Here is a 23,324-nt window from a genome sequence, read left to right as displayed (position 1 = left end):
ATTATTTAATTGATTAATTTTCTTCTTCATAGAATAAAAAAAAGTGAAAAACACATTATAGTTTCCCAAATTCAACGATATCTTTATATTTCTCACTTAAACAAGACTTAAAACACATTATCAAATAATTGGTTTTCCGATTAACTTTCTTGCTTTATAATATACCCAATATGTATTATATGGATTAAAATGTGCCAACACTTGTATGATAATTTTATTTTGCGTCAAACTGATAAGCAGGCAAAAGAACCCGTTTGGTCAACAATTACCACTAATATAAACTGTATCAGAGGGTATTTGTCTAAATCAAAAAGATACACTTAATAAAAGCTTTCGTGAATTTCGACAGGGTTGGAATGACCCGTTTTATTGTGGGCAGTTGAGATACATGGGTGTAAATATCAACAAAGGAAGTTAATGGTTGACATCTGTACATTACATTCTAACAAATAAAGTGATGGTCTCGCAGTCAATTCGCTTCAGATACTGAGACGCGCTTCTGAGTAAGTTTATATTACTCATTCATCTGTGTAAAGACAGTCCATAGAAAATATAAAGCAACTCATGACTAAAAGTTTAATTGGTTAACACTTTAAATCACACCTCTATCTATGTCTATGTAATTTCAATACAGCCATACAATACAAGTATACAAGGTTATTTTGTGGTTAGAGAAAAATACAACCAAAGAGGGTATGGAAATGCAAACATACAGCTGTTTTTAAAGTTCTCATACATGTGAAACCTTTTGTATCATAGGTACGATCTCATAATGCAGGAGGGAAAAAAAGAAACATCACAATTTTACTAAACATAGCCTGAGTCAAGTGTACAATATGCACACTTGAGGAAAATAAAAGCTATGTGAGAAAATAAAAATACTAATAGATTGCTGCTTCTCTCCTCACTCTGGTAAAAATAAGTCTCTGATGTTTGTCCACGAGTTCCATCTTCTGGCAGCTGAGTGCCACTGGAGAAACAAAGGGACCGTGTTGGCCTGGGCTTTGGGGAATAGTCACTGTGTTCCTCATCCAATATGACAGCAGAAGAAAGGGGACGCAGGAAAGCTGGGTGAATTTCAGTGTTTTTAAAGTCTTTTAATCTGTCAGATTTTTTTCATAGAAATCAATAAGTCTCAAGCTTTTCATTCCGTCTTCAAAAGAGGTTTCACGTGTGCCGCTAGGATGCTCTTTTTTCGTCTGTGTGGCTAGACGCTGGTGGATGGGTTCTCATTGGTTATTTTTGGCTTTGGCGTGTGTGAGGATGTGAGACTTCAGGTTGGTTGACTGCGCGAACTTCTTATTGCAGCCGTCGAAAGGGCAGACGTAGGGCCGGTCTCCAGTGTGGATCCGCACGTGCGTGCGCAGGTTGAAGTCCAAAGAAAACCGTTTCCCGCAGCCTTCAAAGGTACACTAGAAGAAATGAGAGGAGCAGGGGAGTCAGGCTTCATGTTAATCATACACTGTGTGACACCAACTGGGCTTAATTGACTAGTCGTTGAAGGACGGATTTACATGTCAAAAATGTCAGTAAAAATATATAATTGTGATTGAAATATGGCAGTAATTATACAGAAAATTTTGCAGCATAGTCTCAAAGTTTAAGATCATGCAAAGACTCAAAATGTTCCCAGCCAGTGTGATATGGGATGATTTATCCCTAACCCCATGAGAGCGCAATTACTTATTATCCCATTCTCCTTAGCTTGAATTTGGCTTAAAACTGTGCTGGGCTTATGTGCTTAAAATGTAAAAATAATGCAAGTGTATCAGTGCGTGGGCGAGTGTGAAGGTAGTCCAGATGCCAACCTGGAAGGGTTTCTCCCCTGTGTGAACAAGTTGGTGACGTTTGAGTTTGGAGCTCTCGACAAACGCCTTGCCGCACTCGGCGCAGACGTGCACGCGGGGTCCGTGGGTGTGGAGATGCTTCCTCATGGCTGAGTTATCCCTGAACATCTTTGTGCAGCCCTGCAGACCAGAGAAAGTGCAACACGAAGTTGACAAACAAATAATGTGAGGCACATTGCAGCAGGCTTGTAAATTCTGATGGGGTTCACCATAAGGGTTTTTGCTTCCTTGGACATAAATATAAACATCAAGTGTTCCCAGCATTTTGTATAGTTTCCTTTAATCAAGTTTAAATCCTGAAAATAAGTGGAGCTGCCTCTATTTTTCCCTGAAGTGGTAATGTACAGTCAACAGCTTCACGCTCCTATGGCAGACTGCTCACAGAGTGAATAAAAGCCTTCACATTAGCTAAACATGCAGAATTCTGCTGAATGTTCTTGTAAGTACATGAAAATCAATACACTGAAGTGCTTGCTTCACTTTTAAATAACCTTTCCAGAAATGTTCAATTACACAGAAAGCAACAATTTAAGAATATCAAACCTATCAGGAACTATGAACTCTATTTTAGCAAAGTGGTGGCATGGTTTCATCTGGGTACAACGTTGTTAGACTCACTTTATGAGGGCAAGCTATCGTCCGGGGAGCATCGTCTTCTTTGACTTTCCTGGGCTTCATCCTGTTAAGGAAAGAAAGGACATGGTTTGGGGTTTTTAACAAACAAAAGCAGACAAATGGCAGAAAGCCATCACTTTTACACAAGCACCCATGGTCATCTACTAGTCCAGTATTAATGTCGACTTTAGTTAATCAATAACCAGCATCAGTAAGAGGCTGGCTGTTACAGTTGAAACTTCCCCACTTGACGTTTTAACTCGAGGCGGCACGATTTACAGGAAAGTCAAACACACAGTGAAAAGATTCTGTGAAGTTATTACAGTGGGTAATTACATAATGCCCACCTGCTGGGAACATTCACTGGTCTCACCATAAAATAAACCTGCTTTCCATTTAGCTGACCTGCAATTTCAAGGCGACTAGAGCTGAACAACTGGTCGATTCATCTGCAAGAATTTTAATAACCCAGTCTTGATGTCAAAGATTCACTAGTTACAGCTCCTCAAGTGTTAATATTAGCTTTTTTATCTTTGGGTTTTGAACAACCAGTTGGACAAAACAAGCAATTTAAATGGATTAAGTTGGATTTTATTGAAATTAAAATGGGAATGTTTCACTCTTTTCTGACAATTTACTGAATATATAAGAATTAAATGACAAAATACCTGGGTGAATAATCAGGAATGAAAATAATTGTTAGCAAAACATTTTAGGCAGTTAAGCAACTGACGGCCTTGTAGATTTTTCTTCTTCTTTTAACTCCTTTGGGTGTCACTTGAGTTTTGACCCCCAAAACACAACCTGATACTTGTAGGCAGCAGCAGCAGCAGCACAGCACCAGCACATTTCACTTTCTATTCATCATTTCATAACAACATACAATGTAATAAAGGTCTATAGAATATGTCCTTCTGGTCTGCTTTAGCACATGTTCATAACAATTATATACCTTCCCCAATAAATATTACATAGCATGCATAACACATGGCTTGCTCAAACCTTGTGCATAAACATAAATCAATATATGCAGACACTCAAACTGTAAGTGATTTTGTTTTTTTTTATATTATATTTCATATACTTGTAATTCTATTCTTTTTTATTCTTGTCTTTACTATTTATTTATTTATTATTACTTATTGGACAGTATCCTACCCTTTGTTTAACTGCACTGCATGTGACAAATAAAAGTTTTGAATCTTCAAAGAAGAATCAAAGAAGCAATTCCATTAAATATGAAAGTACATAAAAAAAATCTGTTATCATAATAAAATGTTACATGCATTTGTTTGCCTGGCAGACCCTAACAACAGACATCTACATCTGATTGTGTAGTGTCAGAGCCACCTTTGTGATAGCAATATCTTTTTGAATATTCATCAGAGTTGTCCACAATCCGTGTTTTGTGGGAACAAAGGATGCAGGGACCCCGTCACACACTCACCTGGCAAACTCGGCCAGCTGTTTGGGGTCCGATAGGTCGATCCCCGGGATACCACCAGGGGGCAGCTTCTTCCCTGTCATGTACTCCGAGTAATCCGGAGGGGAGTTCTCCCCGACGATCTGCTCCTCCACCACCGACTCATGGTCAATGTCTTTATTGTCATCTAGAAACACATTACAGAGACTGAACCGATAACATACTGATTTTTCCTTAACTACAAGTCTGAAGGAGGGCAGAAACACCTGCAGCTGCCTTGGCCACAGGGTTATATTAGGAGTCACATTATTGTTGCATAATTACTTTGGTATTTCCTTCATTCCACATATAATTCACTTCCTACTGCTCATACATTTGCAGTTATTGTAAATACAAACAAGAAAACGAACTACCAAATGTAATGCTACCTTGCAAACTGAAATTACATCGCTAAATATGCAAAACGTGCAGAGTAAAAAGTTAAGCAGGGGCGACCAATAAAAGACGAAATAATAATAATAATAAAAATAATAACTTCCACTACAATTGTACCCAAATGAGAATATGCACTTTAAAGTAACAGATGATGGTGTGCAAATAAATTTAAAGCGTGGTTTGGCTACACCTTTTCTTAATTTAGAAAAAGTGGAATTAGTCAAGCAGACAATAATTCATGGCCTCCGTCAATTAAGACTTGCTTGTGTAAAAATAAGAAGCAAAACTATTCTATTTCTACTGTAAACTAACCAGCAGAGTGCACTATATATATATACCTCCAGATAGCTGCTGTGCCCTCAAAAAGAAAATAAACCGGTAGACTATTAGTAAGGAATATGTAAACCAGAGTGTTCTTTTAACCCGGCTGTGAAATTAAAATTAGCAACGTCGTAAAATATAAACTCTTCGTTGCTTTTTTAAACCCCTTTTCACTAATGCTGGATTGTCACTGGGATAACACCACATTGCACGCAGTACCACAACACTGCACAGAGGCAGTAGCTAGCCTGACGCAGACGCAAAGCTGTCTGGTGAACTGCCACCAACAGCAACCAGAGCTAACTGCTAAACGGTTTACTGGCTAAATTGTACGTGACTCAAATTTTAACACACATTAAACGTTCACACACCTTACATAATCCTCCGGTGCTGCACCGGCTGCAGTTCAGCAGCGCGTTCAGTACAGTTTTGCGGCCTGCAGATATCCCAAACCCAGCTGTCTATCTCCCCCAAGCACCGCCGCCATCTCTGCCTGGCCGTGACTATCGCCATTTTTTCGGGGCCGCCGCCATACTTACTAGTCTCGGGGAATATGGCGGCGCCCAGCAACACCTAAAACATGGCCTCCCTTCAAAACAAAAACATTTCGCTGTGGTACAGTGAGGTTTTACATCGAAAACTTGCACTATTTGTCGCTCCTCACGGCAGTGCGACGGACCATTCCAGGAACTAGTCTGGTGCAGCAGGACAACGCCCTGGCAATGAGGCCTCATGCAACGGCTAACAACGGAGCTGACAGACACGGCTTGGCTAACGTTACTTACCCGAGGCCCACATTGTAACAGAGAATTCCCCCTCCAGTGTCTTTATTTGCACCTGCTTCTGCTCCCATTTTCTTCCGCCAGCCTCCGAGCCGCTTAAATAGCTCTTTTTGCCCGCTTTCTTGCCACCAGTGCCGCCTCCCCGTTTCACCCGACCCACTGAGCTCTTCCCAGCGACAGTCACTAAAGTCTGTTCGATGTACTCGTCCTCCACCCCCGGAGCCGGTACCGGGATGAGGATCTGGTCCTCGAACCCGCTGCCGCCGTCCGTGTGCAGGTCCGAGTCGTCCCCACCGACTACCTCCTCCCGGGTCTGGACCAGAATCACCTCCTGGTGGTGGTGGTGGTGGTGGTGGTGGATCGAGTTGGGGTCGTCCGTGACCAGCGGCTGGAGCGCGATCATGGGCTGCCCGTCGTCGTCGTCGTCGTCGTCGTCATCCCCGCCGACCACCGTGGTCTCTATAGTCTCCACCGGTATCGTTTCCACTTCTATCTCGTGAAGCTCCACGATCTCGGCCGGCATCTCCGAGCCGTCTGTCTCAATGTACAGCGTATCTCCGGATGCCATGTTGAATTCCGCCAGCTTGCCTCTCTCATTCACGCCGTGTTGTGCTCCTTTTTGGACCTCACAAACACACTCACACACCCCCAAGCGCTGCTCCTGCCTCTGTCTGTTCTCCCTCTTCTTCGATAACAACTCTCTTCGCTCCGTCCCACGCCAGTTCTCGTCGCCACTATGCTCTCTCTAATACCGAAGTATCGCGAGACTTTGGTGAACCCAGCGATAACACTGCTGCTAGTGGTAGTGGAAGTGGAAGTGCCAGGGGGGTTCCCAAACTTTGTTGACATGAGATTATGCTTTCAGTTAATCAAATAATAATTTTGTCTGTAAACTATCTAAAATAGCAAATGTCCATCACAAGTGACGACATCCCAAAATTATGTAATAAAAGTGGCTTATGCTGACCAACCTGGCCCACAAGTATTCAACTTCAATGGGATGAAATGGGAACGCAAGCTTTGTATATCCAGCAAACTTTTTTTTATAAAATTTGTATTGACCTTGATTGATTGATTATTGCTTAGACTTTTTTAATAGTCCAGCACAACTGGAAACCTGTAAAGAAAATAGTTAATTAGGTTTAGAATTAGGTCAGTTCTGTGACCTGTGAAGTACAAAGCATGGAGATAAATCAATTCTGCTGTTGCTGCTTCAGATTTAGTCTATGATTAGATCTAAATCATGATGAATCAAACCTGAGTCTAAATATAGCTATACTGGCTGTACACATAGATGGGTGGCCAGTTAAAGAAAATAGCTGCGGCTGCTCTGCTCTCTATGGGTTCAAGTCACACCTGGGTCCACACCTCAATCAGTGATGTCACAGCAGGTGCTTTGTCATAGACAGCTCATGCCAAACACACATAAAAACTGCTATATTTATTGATTATTTGGGTTTATCGTTTGAATCTATTTAGCAAATATTTTTGCAGGACATTTTAACAGCATCCTACTTTGTGTGCAACACTTGAATAACACAATAAGGTTGCACAGAAGATGTTTCACACCTCTCTGTGCTGCACCAGCTGTAATTTATGGCACCTATTCAATAAGCACAGGTTTTGGTGTTGAAAAAAACCCAAATTAAAAAGCACCAGACAGGCATAAAAAAAAGCACCCAAACAAACACAAAAAGGAAAGAGACAGCCTCATTTATCCAAGACATTGTTCACAGTTTTATTTAAATTCATTTTAAACTTGGTGCGTTTCTTTTTTTTTGTTCGTTGTCAAACCAGGAAGCACTTTGTCATAAAAGGAGAGAATAAAATGAACAATACTTCACCATATCCTTGCAACCAATAAACATTTTATTAACAACATGATCACAAATACTCTGGTGTATTATTTAATTTTTTTGTTTGTAAGATTGCAATATCCAAAGAAGTTTATTCCACCTTTGGTTTCAGGTCAGAGCCTGTTTTTTTCTGCCATGGTACCACACATAGCTGTGTTGGCGAAAAGGATAAAAAACCTTTAAAAAAAATGTTTCGGGTTAGATGATGAGAAAACATTTTTTTTGGATGTGCTTGCAACTGTATCTAAAACAAAAACAAATGAAAACAACCAATATAAAATACAAAAGGCTGACATAAAATGATGTGCAATAATAATGATCAACATTATCATTACTATCATATTCTCATTATCATTTCCTCATTATTACATTGTACTCACTACACTACTACTACTCATATTAACAATACATTGACAATCATAAAAATGATAGTAATAATAATGAAAATGATAGTAATAATACAAATAAGTTTAAAACAAACAAAAAGCAAAACAAATAAAATCCTATGAATTTTATCCATTTTCCTTCAGGCCGAGGACAGAGGGGCGGAGTGGGCTAACAAACAGACAGAAAATGTTAAGAAATCAGAGTAATCAGTGCGAGAGTGTGCCCCATTCACGTCCATCTCTCCAAACAAACAAACCAAATGTTACACAGACACGTCTGAGGCGTTACAGCAACGTTGCCGTGTTGCTTCAACATCACAGCTGAACAGGATGAGTAGATGTCACAGTTTGGGCCTCCGTTCCTGACTTCTCTTCCTCCTCCTCCTCCTCCTCCTCAGGGCCACAGCAGCTGCTGCAGGGGCTATGCTTCAAAAAGGTGTTTCATGTCGGGGAGTGGCTCTGAAAGATTATGTCGTGCTAACACGACTGAGTTCATGTCTAATGGCTGTAAGCAAAGAAGAGAAAACATAGGAACAAAGTTAGGTTGATTATACAGGTTAGATTGATAATATATCCTCAGAACATAAAACCCTCTCCAGTGTCCAGTTCAGTTTAGTCATCACGAGCAGTACGACACATCCTGTGAAAACAGTTGTATCTCTGTAGCTCTGGCGGGAGCTTTCCAAAGTTTGAAAATTAACCCTGATTATGTCATCGTGATGTCATCAGGGTTATCTCGAAAAATATAACAGAAAGCCTGCATCACAAACCTGACACTAAAAAAGACACTAAGAAGTCGGGATATCTCTGCCTCTGCTGCCTCAATTGTAACCGTTCTTTTTTTAATCTGTCACTTGTCCCCCAGAGTCCCCCAAATGTATGGCGTGCCTCTTTAAAGAAAATGTAAATACCGTGGAACAGATGTAACATGATGAATAAACAAAGAAAAAAAGAGAAAATAATGCATTCATTTTCCAAAATGTAATGCAAATGACCCTCTCAATGGATTAACAATGTTATAAACATTCCTGTTTATTTTTGCATATTATAACTACACTGCACTACATGTGAGTTATTACATCATGAGCTGACATTATTATTACATAGTTTTTGTCATTGTATTGGATGATACATGTCTACTATATGTGTTACAGTAACTATAATGTAAGAAGCATCAGGATTACTTTGTAATGTGTTATCATTTTCATTATATTACTGTAAAAATATATGTATTGCAGTTTCTAAATGTAACATTTATTCAATTATCAGGATTGTTTTGTAATGTATTATCATTTTATTATAATACTGTATACATATTATTAATGAACTTTTTACATTAAGAAAATTCTAACATACACTACTACTACTACTACTACATACTAGCTCATTCAGGGGGTCATTTTATTATATTTGGACAATCAATTTCCCTCCATTTTTCCATGAATGTGTTCACAGTGATAAACATTCTCATAATGTGAGTTGGTTAACACATTTTTTAACTAATCAAGTAATATTAGTATTGACTAACAGTGTAATAAGCCATGGTGTTCACATTGTTCTTATCAATACATGATCTATCTATCCATGTTTTTAAAATGCCACTTTGATGCATGAAATTTCCACGTTCTGGGACTCTAGTGCAACCTAGTGGTCACAACTCTACATAACTACCAAACTCCCATCATCCCACTGGTTAGATTTCCAATTAAATATTCATCAACATGAATTAGGCGAGAGACAGTGATCTGAAAAGTTGACTGATTACGCCTCTTTAGTGAGAAAATTAAACATACCATCAATGATTTCATCCTTCACTTTGTGCAATTCACGAAACACCTCTTCCAAGATTTCCTAATGAAGCACAAACAAAATGACAACATAAGTGCTCATAATACATCACACACTAATTTTACTGTAGAAATCTTTCTACAAGGAAGCAAATGTTTAGAGCAAACAGCAGAATCAGTTTTTTTCACATCCAAATTAATTTTTGGACAACATATTTTCTCATCCAAATTTTGGCTGGTGATTCGCGTACTGACTTTGAGTAAGTGTGCAGTTATTACAGTTCGTTTTCTTTACCTGTTTCATTCTATCAAGGTCTAACGAGTCTGTGTCGCTGCCACCCCCCACGGGCCGTACCCTGCAGAATAAAACAATCATTCTCTGTTAGATCCACTGTTGTTGTCCTGCTTCACAGAGACATATCCAATGAGCTGAGCTTCTAGGTCTCACCTTGAGACCATTGACCTGTCCGCAGAGTTAGCTCGGTCCCATGGCTTCTTTGCACCATCTAGACGACAGAGACACCAGCAGGGATTCACTGACATTTCCACGTACCAGATTCTGAGACAGCCAGATATGCAGATAGACAAGCTTCTAGCAGGTAATACATTCAGTATAGTGCTCATTTCCACATTTACGTAGCAGTTGGTAGTGATTTTGACCATAAATGGTAAGAAAGGGTTGGGTAAAAATCAGATACTCTCACCACCATCATCATCACCCATCTCCTTTTCAGGAGTTACTTTAGTTTTTTACTTACTTTCCAAACTGACTTGTCCACTTTGGTTATTGATTTCTTGCATTTCCCTTTCCCTTTTAACGTTTATACTACACCTATGCTGTGGTGGAAGAAGTACTCAGATCTTCTACTTCAGTAAAAGTAGCAATACCACACTGTTTATCAGTAAGAGTTTTGCATTCAAAATCCGACATAAGTAAAAGCACAGCAGCAGTACTTTCCACCACAGCATCTGTTACACTACTGTCTGATGAAACTGGTATCTGAATGTCTCTCATGACAAACCCCCAACACACAGACATAGTGAGTGATCTCCTCTTCCTTCCACTGTCAATCGGGTGTGTTTCTCTGTGTCTGCTCTATGTTTATTTCTTAATATGTTTGACTTCTCTGAGACTACAGGAGATGCCCAAATTGTAGAAAAATAGGCAAAACGTTTGGTGAGGTTGCAACATAGTTTTTCTGTGCACAGTTTTCCCCACCTGTGGCATTCTGTCCACTCCGGGTGCTGGGTGACGGAGAATTTGGGTCATCCTAAAAGAAGACACAAGGATTAAAAAGCATCACTACCCCCACTATCATCCTCATCCTCCTCATCATGGACACTGCTGTTTGAGGCATGATACAACAAAACAGGTTTCTTTTATCTGATTCCATTGTTTGTGATGTTTTCCTCAGTGCAGTAATCATTTTTTTTATCACCAATTGTCATTATCATGCTAATCTAATCACTACCAACATTATCATGACCCCTTCCTCAATCACTTAATCATCACTGTAAATCAAAGAGTGAACACCAGCCTCATGAATTGCAAACCATCACTGTTCTCCATTCACTCACATTTTGGCTGTCCTCTGGCTTCTCTGAAGCTGCTTTCCTTCTGGGGGAAAGAAGAAGCCTCAAGTAAGAACAGATCCATGAATGTCAGTGGTTTTAACTGGTGTAATAATAATAATCACTAATGAATGATTAAAGGCTGTAGTGACCAATTATGTCTAATGTGGCTGCAGGATATCGATGCAAAATGGTTTTGAGGTTTTCTCAACTCATTGCTCTGACCTTCGTGCCAACAGAGCGTTCATCTCCTCCATCAGTCCTCCGCTTCCTCCACTTGTTCGGTTGGCATCGTTTTTGGCGCTTGAAGAGCTGTCCTCAGGCTGGGGAGAGGAGAGGAGTCCAAAGTTGCTTGTGTTACTCTCTGATATGTACAAATATTAAACTAAGTATGTCAGTCAGGTTTGGTGGAGATAATCCAGTTATACCCGGCCTGACTTGAAGAAGATTAATCAAAACATCAAAGCCACAAAGATAAATTGGCGTCTCACTCTTTGAACGCGGCGGAGTTTGGCTCCAGCGATCATAGCGGCGAGACCCGTCTGGGCGGGGGGCTCGTCCCCGTGACTCCCCCCACCCATGGGAAGTGGAGGTGGGAGAGGAGGCTGGGGTGCCCCTGCTGAAGGTGGTGGAGGTCCCGGCGGTGGTGGAGGAGGAGGAGGACCACCCATGCTCATAGGGGGAGGTACTACTGGGGGGGCCACAGACAGCACAGCAGGGTGGCCTTGGAAAGGAGAACCTGGAGGGACAGTGTGACATGCGAGGAGTCATTCTGTACCTGCACTTATAACTGTGTGAGTATTTATTTTATTATAAACGATAGAAACATTTGTACTGTATAAACTTCAGGTGATGCGTGCTCTTTAATGTGAGTACCTGAGTTGGACGACCGTCTCTCCCGCTCCATGTGTGCCTGCATCTGCTGCTGCTGCTCCATCATCTGCCTAAAGGGACAGGCAGGAAACACATGGCCGCTCACTTAATATCACAAATGTCTTGTCTTATCAGTGATTCTGTCATTTTACTATCCTACAGGAGCAGAGCAGCCAAGCATCTCACAGCAGCAGCCAGAGAAAAGTCCTCCTGCCTTAAAGCTGCAATAGGAGACTTCAAACATCAGCAGGTCCAACAAAAAGTGACAAGTAAACTTAAAAAGGCTTCAAACCCAGTAATTACTGCAGGATCCTTTGTGCACAATTTGCATTTTCTTTTACAGCTTCTTAGGCCTTCATCATTGTCTGTGTTCTCAAATTCTTTCTGCTTTAAATCATTTCAACACATATCAGATAAATTAATTTCAATCCAGTACACTTTATCATTACTTCCTCAAACTGTTTTTGAAGGTAAATTGTTGACATATTATCACCTTATAAAGTTGATATGGCTAATGTGTTAGCAAACAGTTGCCTATTTACACATCGAGCAGACACACAGCAACATTAGCATTAATTGAGAGTCATGCTTGTGTCCAGCTGACAAATGTAAGTCCAATATTCTGTCTGCTCTCACTCTGGTTTGGCCGTCAACCTGAGGGAAATATCTGGCTCTTGCTTGGCTATGTTGACGAGTTAGTTGCTAACTTTGCTGTCTGTTTTTTGGTGCTGGGCAGGTAGCGCACAGTGGGTTTATCAGAGCTTTTTTGCAGAAACAGCTGCTGGAAACAAGGTTGATAAAAGTGGTGAGCCCTGAACCAATACATTAAAGTTGCAGGTTGTAAAATCAAAACAATGACAGACGCTAAAACGCTGCAGAAAACTGAGATGAACTGCAGAGTCAGGTGATAATTCTCTGTGGGTTTGTCACTACGAGCGACCCACTTCACATTACACATAGCCATTTATTCCATTCTTGATATAAAAACATTGATTAGTGCAGCTTTAAAATCATACAATCACGAGGCAGAAAACATATTTTTACCTTACTTGATAAGAGGTGTTATTTTCAATTTCATAGCATCTCAAGTGTCTTTCTCACCAATTATTAATCAAATTTGTACTCAAAATTTTAAAAATTGCAAAGAAATTTGGACAGTTGTCCCCAAACGTCCAGTATTCACTCCAATATCTGGCTCTTTAGCAGCTAAATGCTTGTCTATGTTTACCACCTCGTCGCTAACGTTTGCTGAAAACACCTGCCCATTGGAAACAACGCTAATGAGAGTATGAGAGTGATGAGACTGAAACCAAATAAAAAAGTTGTGGGCTGTAAAACCAAAACAATGAGCTGAAAGATGCTAAAACTCTTCATAGAGCTGAGGGGAACAGAGTAAGGTGATAATTCTGTGTGGATTTGTCACTACTAATGAAGGCCGTATAAGAATAAACATAAAGCGTTTTGTCGTATTTTCTCCTCCAGCTGTAAAACAAAGTTGAATGAAATTAAAAAACTACAAAGTATATTTGGAGTGCTCCCCTTTCATTAGGACCTCAGTACGCAGAAGCTTTGTGAAATGACATAAGAAAAATGGTTAATTATTTAATTTTTAAGAGCAACTTTAGTTTCTATGACTCCATTATTTTGTGTAAAATTTCATCTGCATTGTGGCAGATGGGAGTTTCTCTGTTGCTGTCATCATGCTGAAGGCAGCTTTGATTTGAGTAGCTTGTGACTTGAAGTCATCTACTTGTCTACACATTTCAAATAACTTTTTGGCATTGCTGCACAGTTTCCCCTGAACCACTACAGCATGATGTAAACGCCTTTCTCCTCATCTGTCCAAACCCACATCACTCTCTCCTTCACCTCCGTCCATCTCCACTCTCCACCTTACAACCGCCCCCTCAAAGCTGCCATCAAACCTCATCTTTCCTCACATCTCCGCCTTTGATGTGAGAAACACATGTATGTCACGACTCAGGAGAGACAGAGAGGAGAGGAAGTGGAATTTTCCAGCTGTGTGTGTTGGAGAGAAGTGCTGAGCCAGCAACCTCCCCGATGTGACAGCAGCGCACACAACAGGAGAGCTGCTGAGCAATACCGCCGTGCTGCCACTGGAGAGAGCTCGGTCAAATTAATTTGCGTCCGCTGACACACACGAACCCAAAACTCACACGCATAAGCACACAATCTCCCCTCACAATCACAGACGTAATCCTTTGTGCCAGAGATACAGTTTACAGACATAAGCCCTGACATTTGGCATTTGGATGAACCAATAGGCAGAGCTGAGACAGGTTTAAAAACAGCAACAAAGACCTAGTTGTGCCTCAGTCTGTCTGTGAAGGGGACAGAGGAATAGTAGCCACAGTGAAAGAATTGAAGGCCGCTCAGTAAGCCGTGGAAATTGCCTCAAGCATCATTTCGAATGCACTACTCACGCATTACTTTGGATTATTCAATCTGCCACTATGATTCAGAAAAATGGACGCCTTGTTTTTCAGCCTTTTTTTTTTTTTAAAGCTCACTGTCTTTATCTGACTGTTACCCATTGGAGATAGCCCTGTGAGGGAGACAGAGGGTATTAATGGAAGGAGAGGGATGAAAGGGAATAGGAATAAAAGTCAGTAAGGGCAGCTGTCTGCTTATCTCAGTCTCCCAGAGTTCATATTCCCTCTGTGGGACAGGTTGTCAGACACATGGGACTGCATAATCCTAACCACTATACTTGTCTGGACTGGGTTCACTTGAAGTTCATCCACTGGTTTGGAGACAATTCAGCAAATGTCCTGAACAAGCCGTCCTACCTGCGATAAAATACAAAGGAGTCTCACTGGTAAACATTTTGGAAACAGGCAGTAAATGTCACATCACTGGTGGGAATCTCTAAATATAGCTGAAAATCTTTTATCTTTTCCAAATAAATCCAGTCTTTGGAGTGTCACTGTGAATGTGTCCCTGTGCTTTTGTTGCATCGCTTGTCTCCAGGACTCCTCTCTTATTTAAAGAGTCTCAAACAGCTTCTTATAATGAGAAACAGGTGAAACACAATTTTCCGTCACAGTTAGGACACTTTTGAGCGTCAAAATCTTAAAAAATAATCACTACCAACATTTCTATACAAACTTTGAAGTTGAATGTTGCTAATTCAGTCAATATCTAAAGGTGCTATAATCAATATTTTCATATTAACAATGGATCAAATGACAACGTGCATGTTAAAGGAGCCGCTGGTAGTAACATATCCACAGAGAACTTTCACTTGATTGCAGTTCCCATCAGCTCTACAGAGCGTTTTAGCGTCTTTCAGCTCAACGTTTTGGTTTTACAATTACTGTTTTGGTTCACTCTCACTGTTCTCATAGCGTCATTTTCAGCTGCAGGTAGCTGTTTTGAGAAAAAAACTCTAAAAACCCAGTGTACCTGTCCAGCATCAAACAGCAGAGAGACAAAGTTAGCGACTAGCTGGTGAACAAAGCGGAACATTTAGCAGCTAAAGAGCCAGATATTTCCCTTAGGAGTTGGAGACCAAAAACAGAGCAAAAAGGAGAGTGAATACTGGACTTACATTCGCCATGTGGACAGAAACAACAACTTCAAATGAATGCTGATGTTGCTCCATATCTGCTGGTTGTGTAAATTAGCAACTGTTTGCTGACAAGTTCGCCATATCAGCTGTGTCCAACAAAATCAGTTAATACAGGTTTAATGTTACAGAGAAGTACTTAAGTTTTCAGTTAAGACCTGTTACCTCGCTCTCTGAGCTTCTATCTCATCTGAGGTTGGTCCATTCTGGACTTGGCGCTGGACAGCTGGACCTGAAGACGCAAGCGAAAGCAGAGAGAGAGAGAGAGAGAGAGAGAGACACACACACAGATAAAGTGGAGTTGACCTTAATAATCCATTACGAGCAGTATGTTAATTGCAATTAGTCCCAGTCAAGACAATTAACTACCAAATGACAGGGAATTAAACAGCAGTTGATCATTACTTCCTCTTTCTTCTGTAATGAGTAATGTGCAATGAAAAGCATATTAATCCCTCACTCAAGGTGAAAGGACATACATTGATTCACCCACTTGCATAGTTGAAGGCAAGCAAAACATAATACAAAGCTTCTGGAGCGTCTGGAGCGTGTTTGAGCTGCTCTCTAAACTGGAAGCAGAGGAAATTCTGTCGTCTGCGGTTGTCGAGTCATTGACAACACACTGCAGCTTCCGTAGCATCTGCTCTTGGGGTCAAAGTTCACAGACAAGAGTGATCAGACGTCAAATGTTGAGGATTTTTACATCCTTTTCCTGGTTCCGTGACATTTTTTGATAATACTATAAAAGCTCAAAGATGGATCGTCCCTCCTTGTTTCATCAGAATCAGCTCAGACGGTTTTGTGTTAAAAGAGGGGAAGTCAGTTAATTGATGTTTGAGAAATCACAGGAGAGGAGGCTCAATATCAAAGGTTTGTGACTCCCTCTAGTATCTCCCCATCTTGCTTATGATGTGATTTGAGCTACAAGGCACTTGGATGTAATCCGTTTAACACCGTAAGTGAGATCTGCAGATGGAGAGGCAGATAGGGAATGTAATTAATTTAAGACATGATAAGACAAGGACAAGAGGAACGTCAACTATGAACAATCAGAGTGAAACATCAATTTTCAATGAAACATTTCTCGTAACTGGACTCCTCTGGGAAAATATTAATCTTCATTGTTCCTCCTGAGAACAACTTCAGAGGAAAGGTTTAGAATTTACGCTCACATTTGTGCTTTGGCAGCAGCCTCTTTAGGTAAGTTACAAGGACAGTATAGAGACTTTTACGTTGTTGATTTATGATTGCTTTGCTATTAAACGCTGATGGAGAACAAAACAAAAAACATGTCCTTCATTTGGGTCGCTTCCAAAGACCCTGTTCCCCTCTGTCTAATGAAAGGTGCACTTTACATAACAGTTTTACAGCTCTACACAGTCAGGCCCTTTTCAGGGTCAATACTCACTGACCATACTCTCCACTGCTCTCATCTCTAATGGAAGTGGCTCTCTGGCGAGCCGATGGTGCTAATGGCCGCCATTGATCAAGTAACAGTAGCCCAAAAATAACACAGGATGACAAAAGACCTGACTCATGGCTACTATCAGATACCTCATCCCATACACACACAAACACGCAAACACCTTACAACTTTGTTTCTCTGAAACACATAGGGCTGCAAACACTGTATTGATTATTTCAATTACTGATTAATCTATTGACTACTTTCTTGACTGCCATCATGACTTTCCTCGTAAGAATTGTTTTTACATTTTCTTTCCCCAGGTAGAAATGAGGCTACATCAACACTTCTATGTCAATTCATGTTTTTTCATATCCACTACAATGGAGATTTAGACTAAGACATCATAACATTTCCTACATTTTACAAGAGATTTTCCCATTAATGATAGCTTTGCCTCACTCTGTCACCTGACAATTTACATCTCAAAAATCAATATTTATTTGTTAGTTTGAGTCTACTAAGTTATTAGGCCAGATTAACATTTTAAAACAATCCATTTTCATTGGCTGACACCAATTAAAATACGATATTCATTAAAATGGACAGACATAAAAATACAAATAATACATTAATACAAAAATTAAAAAAAGCAGTGAAAAATGAGCATCACAAGTTATCAGAGGCAAAGGTAACATCTTCAAATTTCTTGTTTTGTCTGACCAACACTTCAAAACCAAATATATCTCATTTACAATGATATAAACCAGAAAAAAAGCCTTGTCTTATTTTTAAGTTTATGGAATGAGTGAATGTTGCACTTGGACTGGCATTTCTGCTTGATAAACTACTTAAAACATTAACTGATTATCACAATTGGCAATTCAATTCCAGCAGATCAATGAATTGACTAATTGTTTCAGGACATATATACATACACATACATACGGTGCACAGACAACACAAACTATGGGATTCATCACAGGCGTTGCTCTAACTACTCAACTAGTGTCATTTATCACACTTGAAATCACTTCTCTTACAGAGTGTGAATGTTGTAACGACTGAACGGTCAATCATCAAAGAAGAGAACATTTTGTGCCACCATTTAAAATAATGTATGAACTCTGTCCTTTCAGCCTTTTGAAAGCCATAAAGATCAGAGAAGCAATGTTCTTTCTACTCTAGCAGTCACAATTACTTACATTTCTTACTTTTACTCAAGTTAGAGAAAGAAAAGTAACATGCTAACAGTACTTTTACTCCGGTAGAAGACTGTAGTACTAATACAGGACAGAAACATGTATGGCAACACTAAGTGACCCATTACACACTTGTAGGAATGGACACCACAACCTCTAAACACACGCACACACAAACTTAAACTGGTAATTGTCAAGCAGAAGTTCAGACGCAGACAGCCACACACAGAGCTTTACTACCTACATGACATGCTGAAGAAGAGGAACCGACTGTAGCAGACACAGAGGCACTGACAGACCCACTCCCTGCTCACCATCTCTCGCCTTCAGCTCCTCTTCCTCCCCCTCCATCACCTCCTTCTCTATCTCTCTCTCTCCTCACCTGCCTGCCTCTCCTCCCCTCCTCCACCCAGCCACAGTATCATCTGTCATCTTCTTGTAACCCACACCCTCCAGGCAGCAGCAGCGCAGCGTGCATCTCTGGTTAATGTTTCAAAAGGTCGGGTTTGTCTACAGGCTGCGCAGCCTAATGCCACTCACACACACGAATATATATACAGCGAGTGTGCATCTCTGGTTCAGAATGAGCCTCAATTGTCCGAAGAGCTATCATATTAAAATGTCACTCAGAAAACATGGATGTGTTGCGTGGACCGAAAGGTTGTTATTTGACCTGGCAGCGACATTCAAGCACTTTTCACTAAATCAAACACAGAACGGCTGCTGAAGATGCAACTTAATAATAATTCCAATGTGAGAACAATACTGAGGACAAAAGGTCAGGTTTTGACCCTCTTACCACTAGAGGGTGCAGGCACACCTGCTTAGAGTGGAGGGAAGACACACATCATCCTGATCTTTTCTTTACAAGGTGCGAACGCCTCGTATAAAAACCCTTTGAGCACACAGATGTGCTGAAGTCAGATCCTTTGCCATGTAGGAGAGAAGAAAACAAAGGGAGCGACGCACACCAAAATACATGAATGAATTGCCTCTTTCTCTGTCTCTCACTCATACATGCACAGACATGAAAGCTGCTATTCATGTGTTTCCTGCAGTATGTGTATGATAGCGTTGGTACGCACAGATTGTATCTCTTCATGCAGCCAGAGTCACTGCTGTATCGAAGCTAGCTGGTTGCATTCAGGAGTCAGGCTATCAGTCTGTCTATCTGTCGCGTGTGTGTGGATCCTTCTCTCGTGTATTTGTGCACTTGTGTTTGGCTGCTGTCACTCGAGACTCTTTGTTCCCCCATCCCGTGTTATTAGGCAGATGAAAAGATCTGCTCTCTAGCACGGGACCCAGGGGAGGTCTTCTCAATGACTCATTCTAATTAAGAGGCTGGAGGGGACTAAAGGGGGAGACACACTGCTGCTTCTGCTGCCGCTGCTGGAGTAATGACTGGCAAGCTGTGACACTCACTCCGTCTCTCAGTCTTTCATTCCATCACTCTCCAATTTCTATTTGTCTGTCTTTCTCTTTCGTATACACACACTTACACATACGATTGCCTGTCTTGCATGTATATTCACCTCTGCAAGGAGTCTTTAAATAGACCTTTCTTTTTATTTTGACTTGTAGCAGGAAAAACATTATTAATTACACCTGTGTTTAATTTAATTTACAATTACATGTCAAAACATCTGCTGTGAAAAAAGTCTATAGTAGATTAAAGAATGTAGATTGTAGATGTAGATGTAGATATGGTTTTTAGGCTAAGTTTTAAGGCTAAAACCAGGAACACATTAGAAGACTACACACCCATGGTCCACCCACACTGGTGTTTTCACTTATTTTGCCTAATTAGACTCCTTATGGAGGAGGCATGTAAAGACTGTGTTTGATTGACATCTCGCTGACCCTCCTATTAGCTGTGTTGCATCTGTTTGGGGCGGGAAAAATGACACATTTATTGTTTGTGAAGTTTAATGTAATTCCAGCATAACTTTGCTCAAATTTAACCTGAGCAGAGGCCTAAAACAGTGAAAACACCTGCATGTGTTTGCAGCGTCTACTACTACTACTATGAGGCAAAGCTTTTGGTCACTAGACTTTAATCAGGGCAAATATTTGACAGAATCCTCACACAAAGCTTTGTGGTGCAACGTGGGAAATGCTGTTCATAACTGTAGGTTTTTATTACATTTCTCTCTATTTGTTTTGGACCTTCTTTCACCTCAGCATTGTGTCGTGAGTGTGGTGGTGTTGTCAGAATTACAGACCATTGCAAACCTTCGGCAATGAATAGGTAAACATTAGTAAACATTAGTATGAGTATCTGTATCTTGATCTAAGTTTTACAACCTCAGTTGCTTTATGGCCCGAGAAAAAGCTTTTTGATTGATTTTAAGAAATATATTATTTGGTAATGACATGAAATAGAAATTGATGCCCCACATGCAAGAGGGAGTTAGGAAACAGTGAGCTACAGTGTTAGACAAGAGGTGTGACAGCACCAGCAGTCTAAATCACTGGAAGTCCATCAGTGGCTTCCTGCTGCACTCTGAATTTCTACTGCATTATTGATGTGTGCCATATTAATGTTTGGCAGGCTTTATAAACACACTGCATCAACAATATAGGTGTGTGATTGCCATCTCAGGAAGAATATGAAGACAAGTCAGACAAGTCTCTCTTTTACTGTTATGATACAAGCCAGTTCACCTGCCTCCAAAATGACTGCCATGAAGATGATGATAAGCATGAACTTGTGTCTGTTCCTAAAATGAGGAAATCATCCACAATAGGCTTCTTAAGCCATGTGATACCTGAGGGGAAACATACCTCCATCCTGAGCGCTGAGGACGTTGAGGGCAAAGAGCATGGCGTTGGAGAAGGTGGTGGCCTCCTCCTTGCTGGCAAAGTTGAGGCCATAGACCTGCCTGGCGTCCCGCCACTGGTGGAAGGTCGGTGTGGCCTGGTTGTACTTAAGGCCCTTCACTATGGAGTAGTTGATAACCACCTGCGAGAGAGGAGGAAGAGGAGAGTAGATTAGAGACGGGGCTGTAGTTTAAGAACTGCAAACAGATTTTTCACTGTGGAGCATTTATCTTAAACACACATTTGTCTTCTTTATCTGAGGGATGACATACATCTACAGATGGCAGGCTGGGGAGATAAATACAACATGATCGCTACTCTCATAACTCTGTTGTGTTACTGGTGGAAAAAATGCCAGATAATTGATGGCTCCGTGTTTGAAAGGATTTAATGATTTGTGTTTTGTCATTGGTTCCACTGTAAAGACAGAAGAGTTTCATCTTGTAACAGCCTTTGGATTTGTCACCCTCAATTCATGTGGCATCGTAAACTATAATTAGGAATAAACACAGTTGTGAATAAAATACTATGATACATGGTGGAAAATAATTTTTTTTAGGTGTATTTGCCCAAATGTGTAATATTAAACACTTTTTACAATAAAAAGTGTTTGTATTTTTTGATTGGGTCATGAGAATATGTGTTCTGTACATGTATTTGTCATTTTATACTACTCAAGCTCTTTTAGATAATGCTTACATGAGGAAAGTTCTGGTTGTTTTAATTATATTTTGCTTTAAAAATGTGTTCAATTCTGAAAAATCCAATATCAAATCACTCCAACAAATTTCAGGGGAATCACAGGGTCATGATTTAGCAGTCTGTGTAATGCATGTATTGCTGGCAGGCAATCTGAATCCAGTACGGGAATGGCGGAGTCCATAGAGAGATAATTACAGAATGAAAATGCATTGAATGGCTATTGTATAAAAATGCAGACCATAAACAGTATCTAAAATATGATTTAACACACATGCAACAGAGCTGAGTTGCCTTTGGAGAGTCTGACAGAGGGGAAGAAGGTCTCAGTCATGTCACAGCAAAGACAGATTAGCGCTACTTGATGAAACCCTGGGGTTCGTGCACACACACACACACACACACACACACACACACACACACACACACACACACACACACACACACACACACACAGACAGACCAACATCATATATCGGTTCTCACATGCACCTGTTTCTGTTTTAAACCATCACTATTTTCTCCTATTAAACTCTCCTTCAGTGACAACTTGCATTTTGTCTTGCGAGTTACTTCAAAAGAAATCTCACAATCCAAAATAGCCCCAAATGTTCTGCATGTTGCAATCCTCCCACAGCACGATGAAATCTCTCACTCTCTAGTGACTAAATGGCTCAAATTAACTCCACGTCTACACTCGTCTCGCAGCAGCAGCATGTTGTCATCTTCTGTCCATTACCTGCTGGTCCTGCAGTTTGACGCCCACCACTCTGAAGGTGTTGTTGGCAGTGTTGTGGTAGATGTTGATGCGGCTGAATCCCTGCTGTCCAGGCTTGATGGGCACCCACTTCTTACTGGTGTCATCGTAGACCATGACCGAGGCCCGCGCCTGGCAGATACTCTGCTCACTGGGAGGGAGAGAGTTAAGAGAACAATTGATATAAATACAATTCCACCCTCGGATACTTTTATGCTTTTTGATCAGTTCATAAATGTTCACATTATTCCACAAGTTACCAACTTCTTAATATGCACATTTTTCATCAACCTGCCACATCTATCTCAAAGTCAGCTTGAGCTTTCCCAGAAATGCTTTGGGATACAGAAGGGCACATCCTATGTTTAGTTCAGGTGCAGATTTAGTAAAGAGAGCAGCCACACACACTGCAACGCATACAGCAACATTTAAACCACTGGTTCCCAACCTGGGGGTCGGGACTCCCTAAGGGGTTGCAAGATACATCTGATGGGTCAGAAAATTTAGAGAATAGGAAGGCAGAAAAAACATGTATAGTAAAACACTAAAAATTGTAACTAAAATTGTTGTTGTTTTTTTTTACTTTTGTGAATTGAAGTGGACAATTTCATTGTTATTATTCAAATAAAAAAAATCAGTCGTCGTTGGTTGAAGTGGTCCCAATTAGTTCAGCCTAATAAAGTTCAGAAGCTATAATCCAGCATTCAGATACTCTCTGCTTTTTCTCTGAATTTGGCCAGTTGTGTACATGAAATAGAAAGTACACCAGTCAACAAAACAGTCCAAGAAATACAAGCTTGATCACGATACCATTTAAAAAAAGTGATTTTAATGTCATGTTTTCCTTTAACAGTAGTGACTGCTGTGTATTTGTCTGCGAACGTAAGTGAGATCATTACAGTGAACAAGGCATCAACTCAGTCTCCTAATCCTGTGTTACACTAATAGTCTAATC

The 23,324-nt window shown here is 40.5% G+C and overlaps 2 protein-coding genes across 3 annotated transcripts; both read right to left on the bottom strand.

Annotated features, from left to right (window-relative positions):
* Nucleotides 1-200: 200 nt before the first annotated feature.
* Nucleotides 201-6,114, bottom strand: yy1b (YY1 transcription factor b). 2 transcript variants are annotated; one of them, XM_070925681.1, is made up of 5 exons: nt 5,427-6,114; nt 3,910-4,072; nt 2,466-2,526; nt 1,809-1,967; nt 201-1,412 (listed from the first exon to the last, which is right to left on the bottom strand). In XM_070925681.1, the coding sequence occupies exons 1-5, from the start codon at nt 5,989-5,991 to the stop codon at nt 1,230-1,232; spliced, it is 1,131 nt and encodes a 376-aa protein (XP_070781782.1). In that variant the 5' UTR covers nt 5,992-6,114; the 3' UTR covers nt 201-1,229. The 2 variants fall into 2 exon arrangements, with proteins under 2 accessions (XP_070781782.1, XP_070781781.1); XM_070925680.1 differs by having other exon boundaries at nt 3,910-4,060.
* Nucleotides 6,115-8,132: 2,018 nt separating this feature from the next.
* On the bottom strand, nt 8,133-22,516 carry evlb (Enah/Vasp-like b). Its single transcript, XM_070926117.1, is given in 12 exon segments — nt 8,133-8,170; nt 9,459-9,516; nt 9,748-9,808; nt 9,901-9,958; nt 10,672-10,723; nt 11,031-11,067; nt 11,250-11,347; nt 11,516-11,807; nt 11,912-11,968; nt 15,652-15,718; nt 20,878-21,055; nt 22,352-22,516. Coding segments are annotated over 12 exon segments (1,131 nt in total). The 5' UTR covers nt 22,487-22,516.
* Between the last annotated feature and the right edge of the window lie 808 nt (nt 22,517-23,324).

The sequence above is a fragment of the Enoplosus armatus genome, chromosome 19 (genome assembly GCF_043641665.1).
Source record: "Enoplosus armatus isolate fEnoArm2 chromosome 19, fEnoArm2.hap1, whole genome shotgun sequence".
NCBI lineage: Eukaryota > Metazoa > Chordata > Actinopteri > Centrarchiformes > Enoplosidae > Enoplosus > Enoplosus armatus.
The sequence above is the reverse complement of the archived record's forward strand: the minus strand, read 5'-3'. Positions and strand labels throughout refer to the sequence as shown.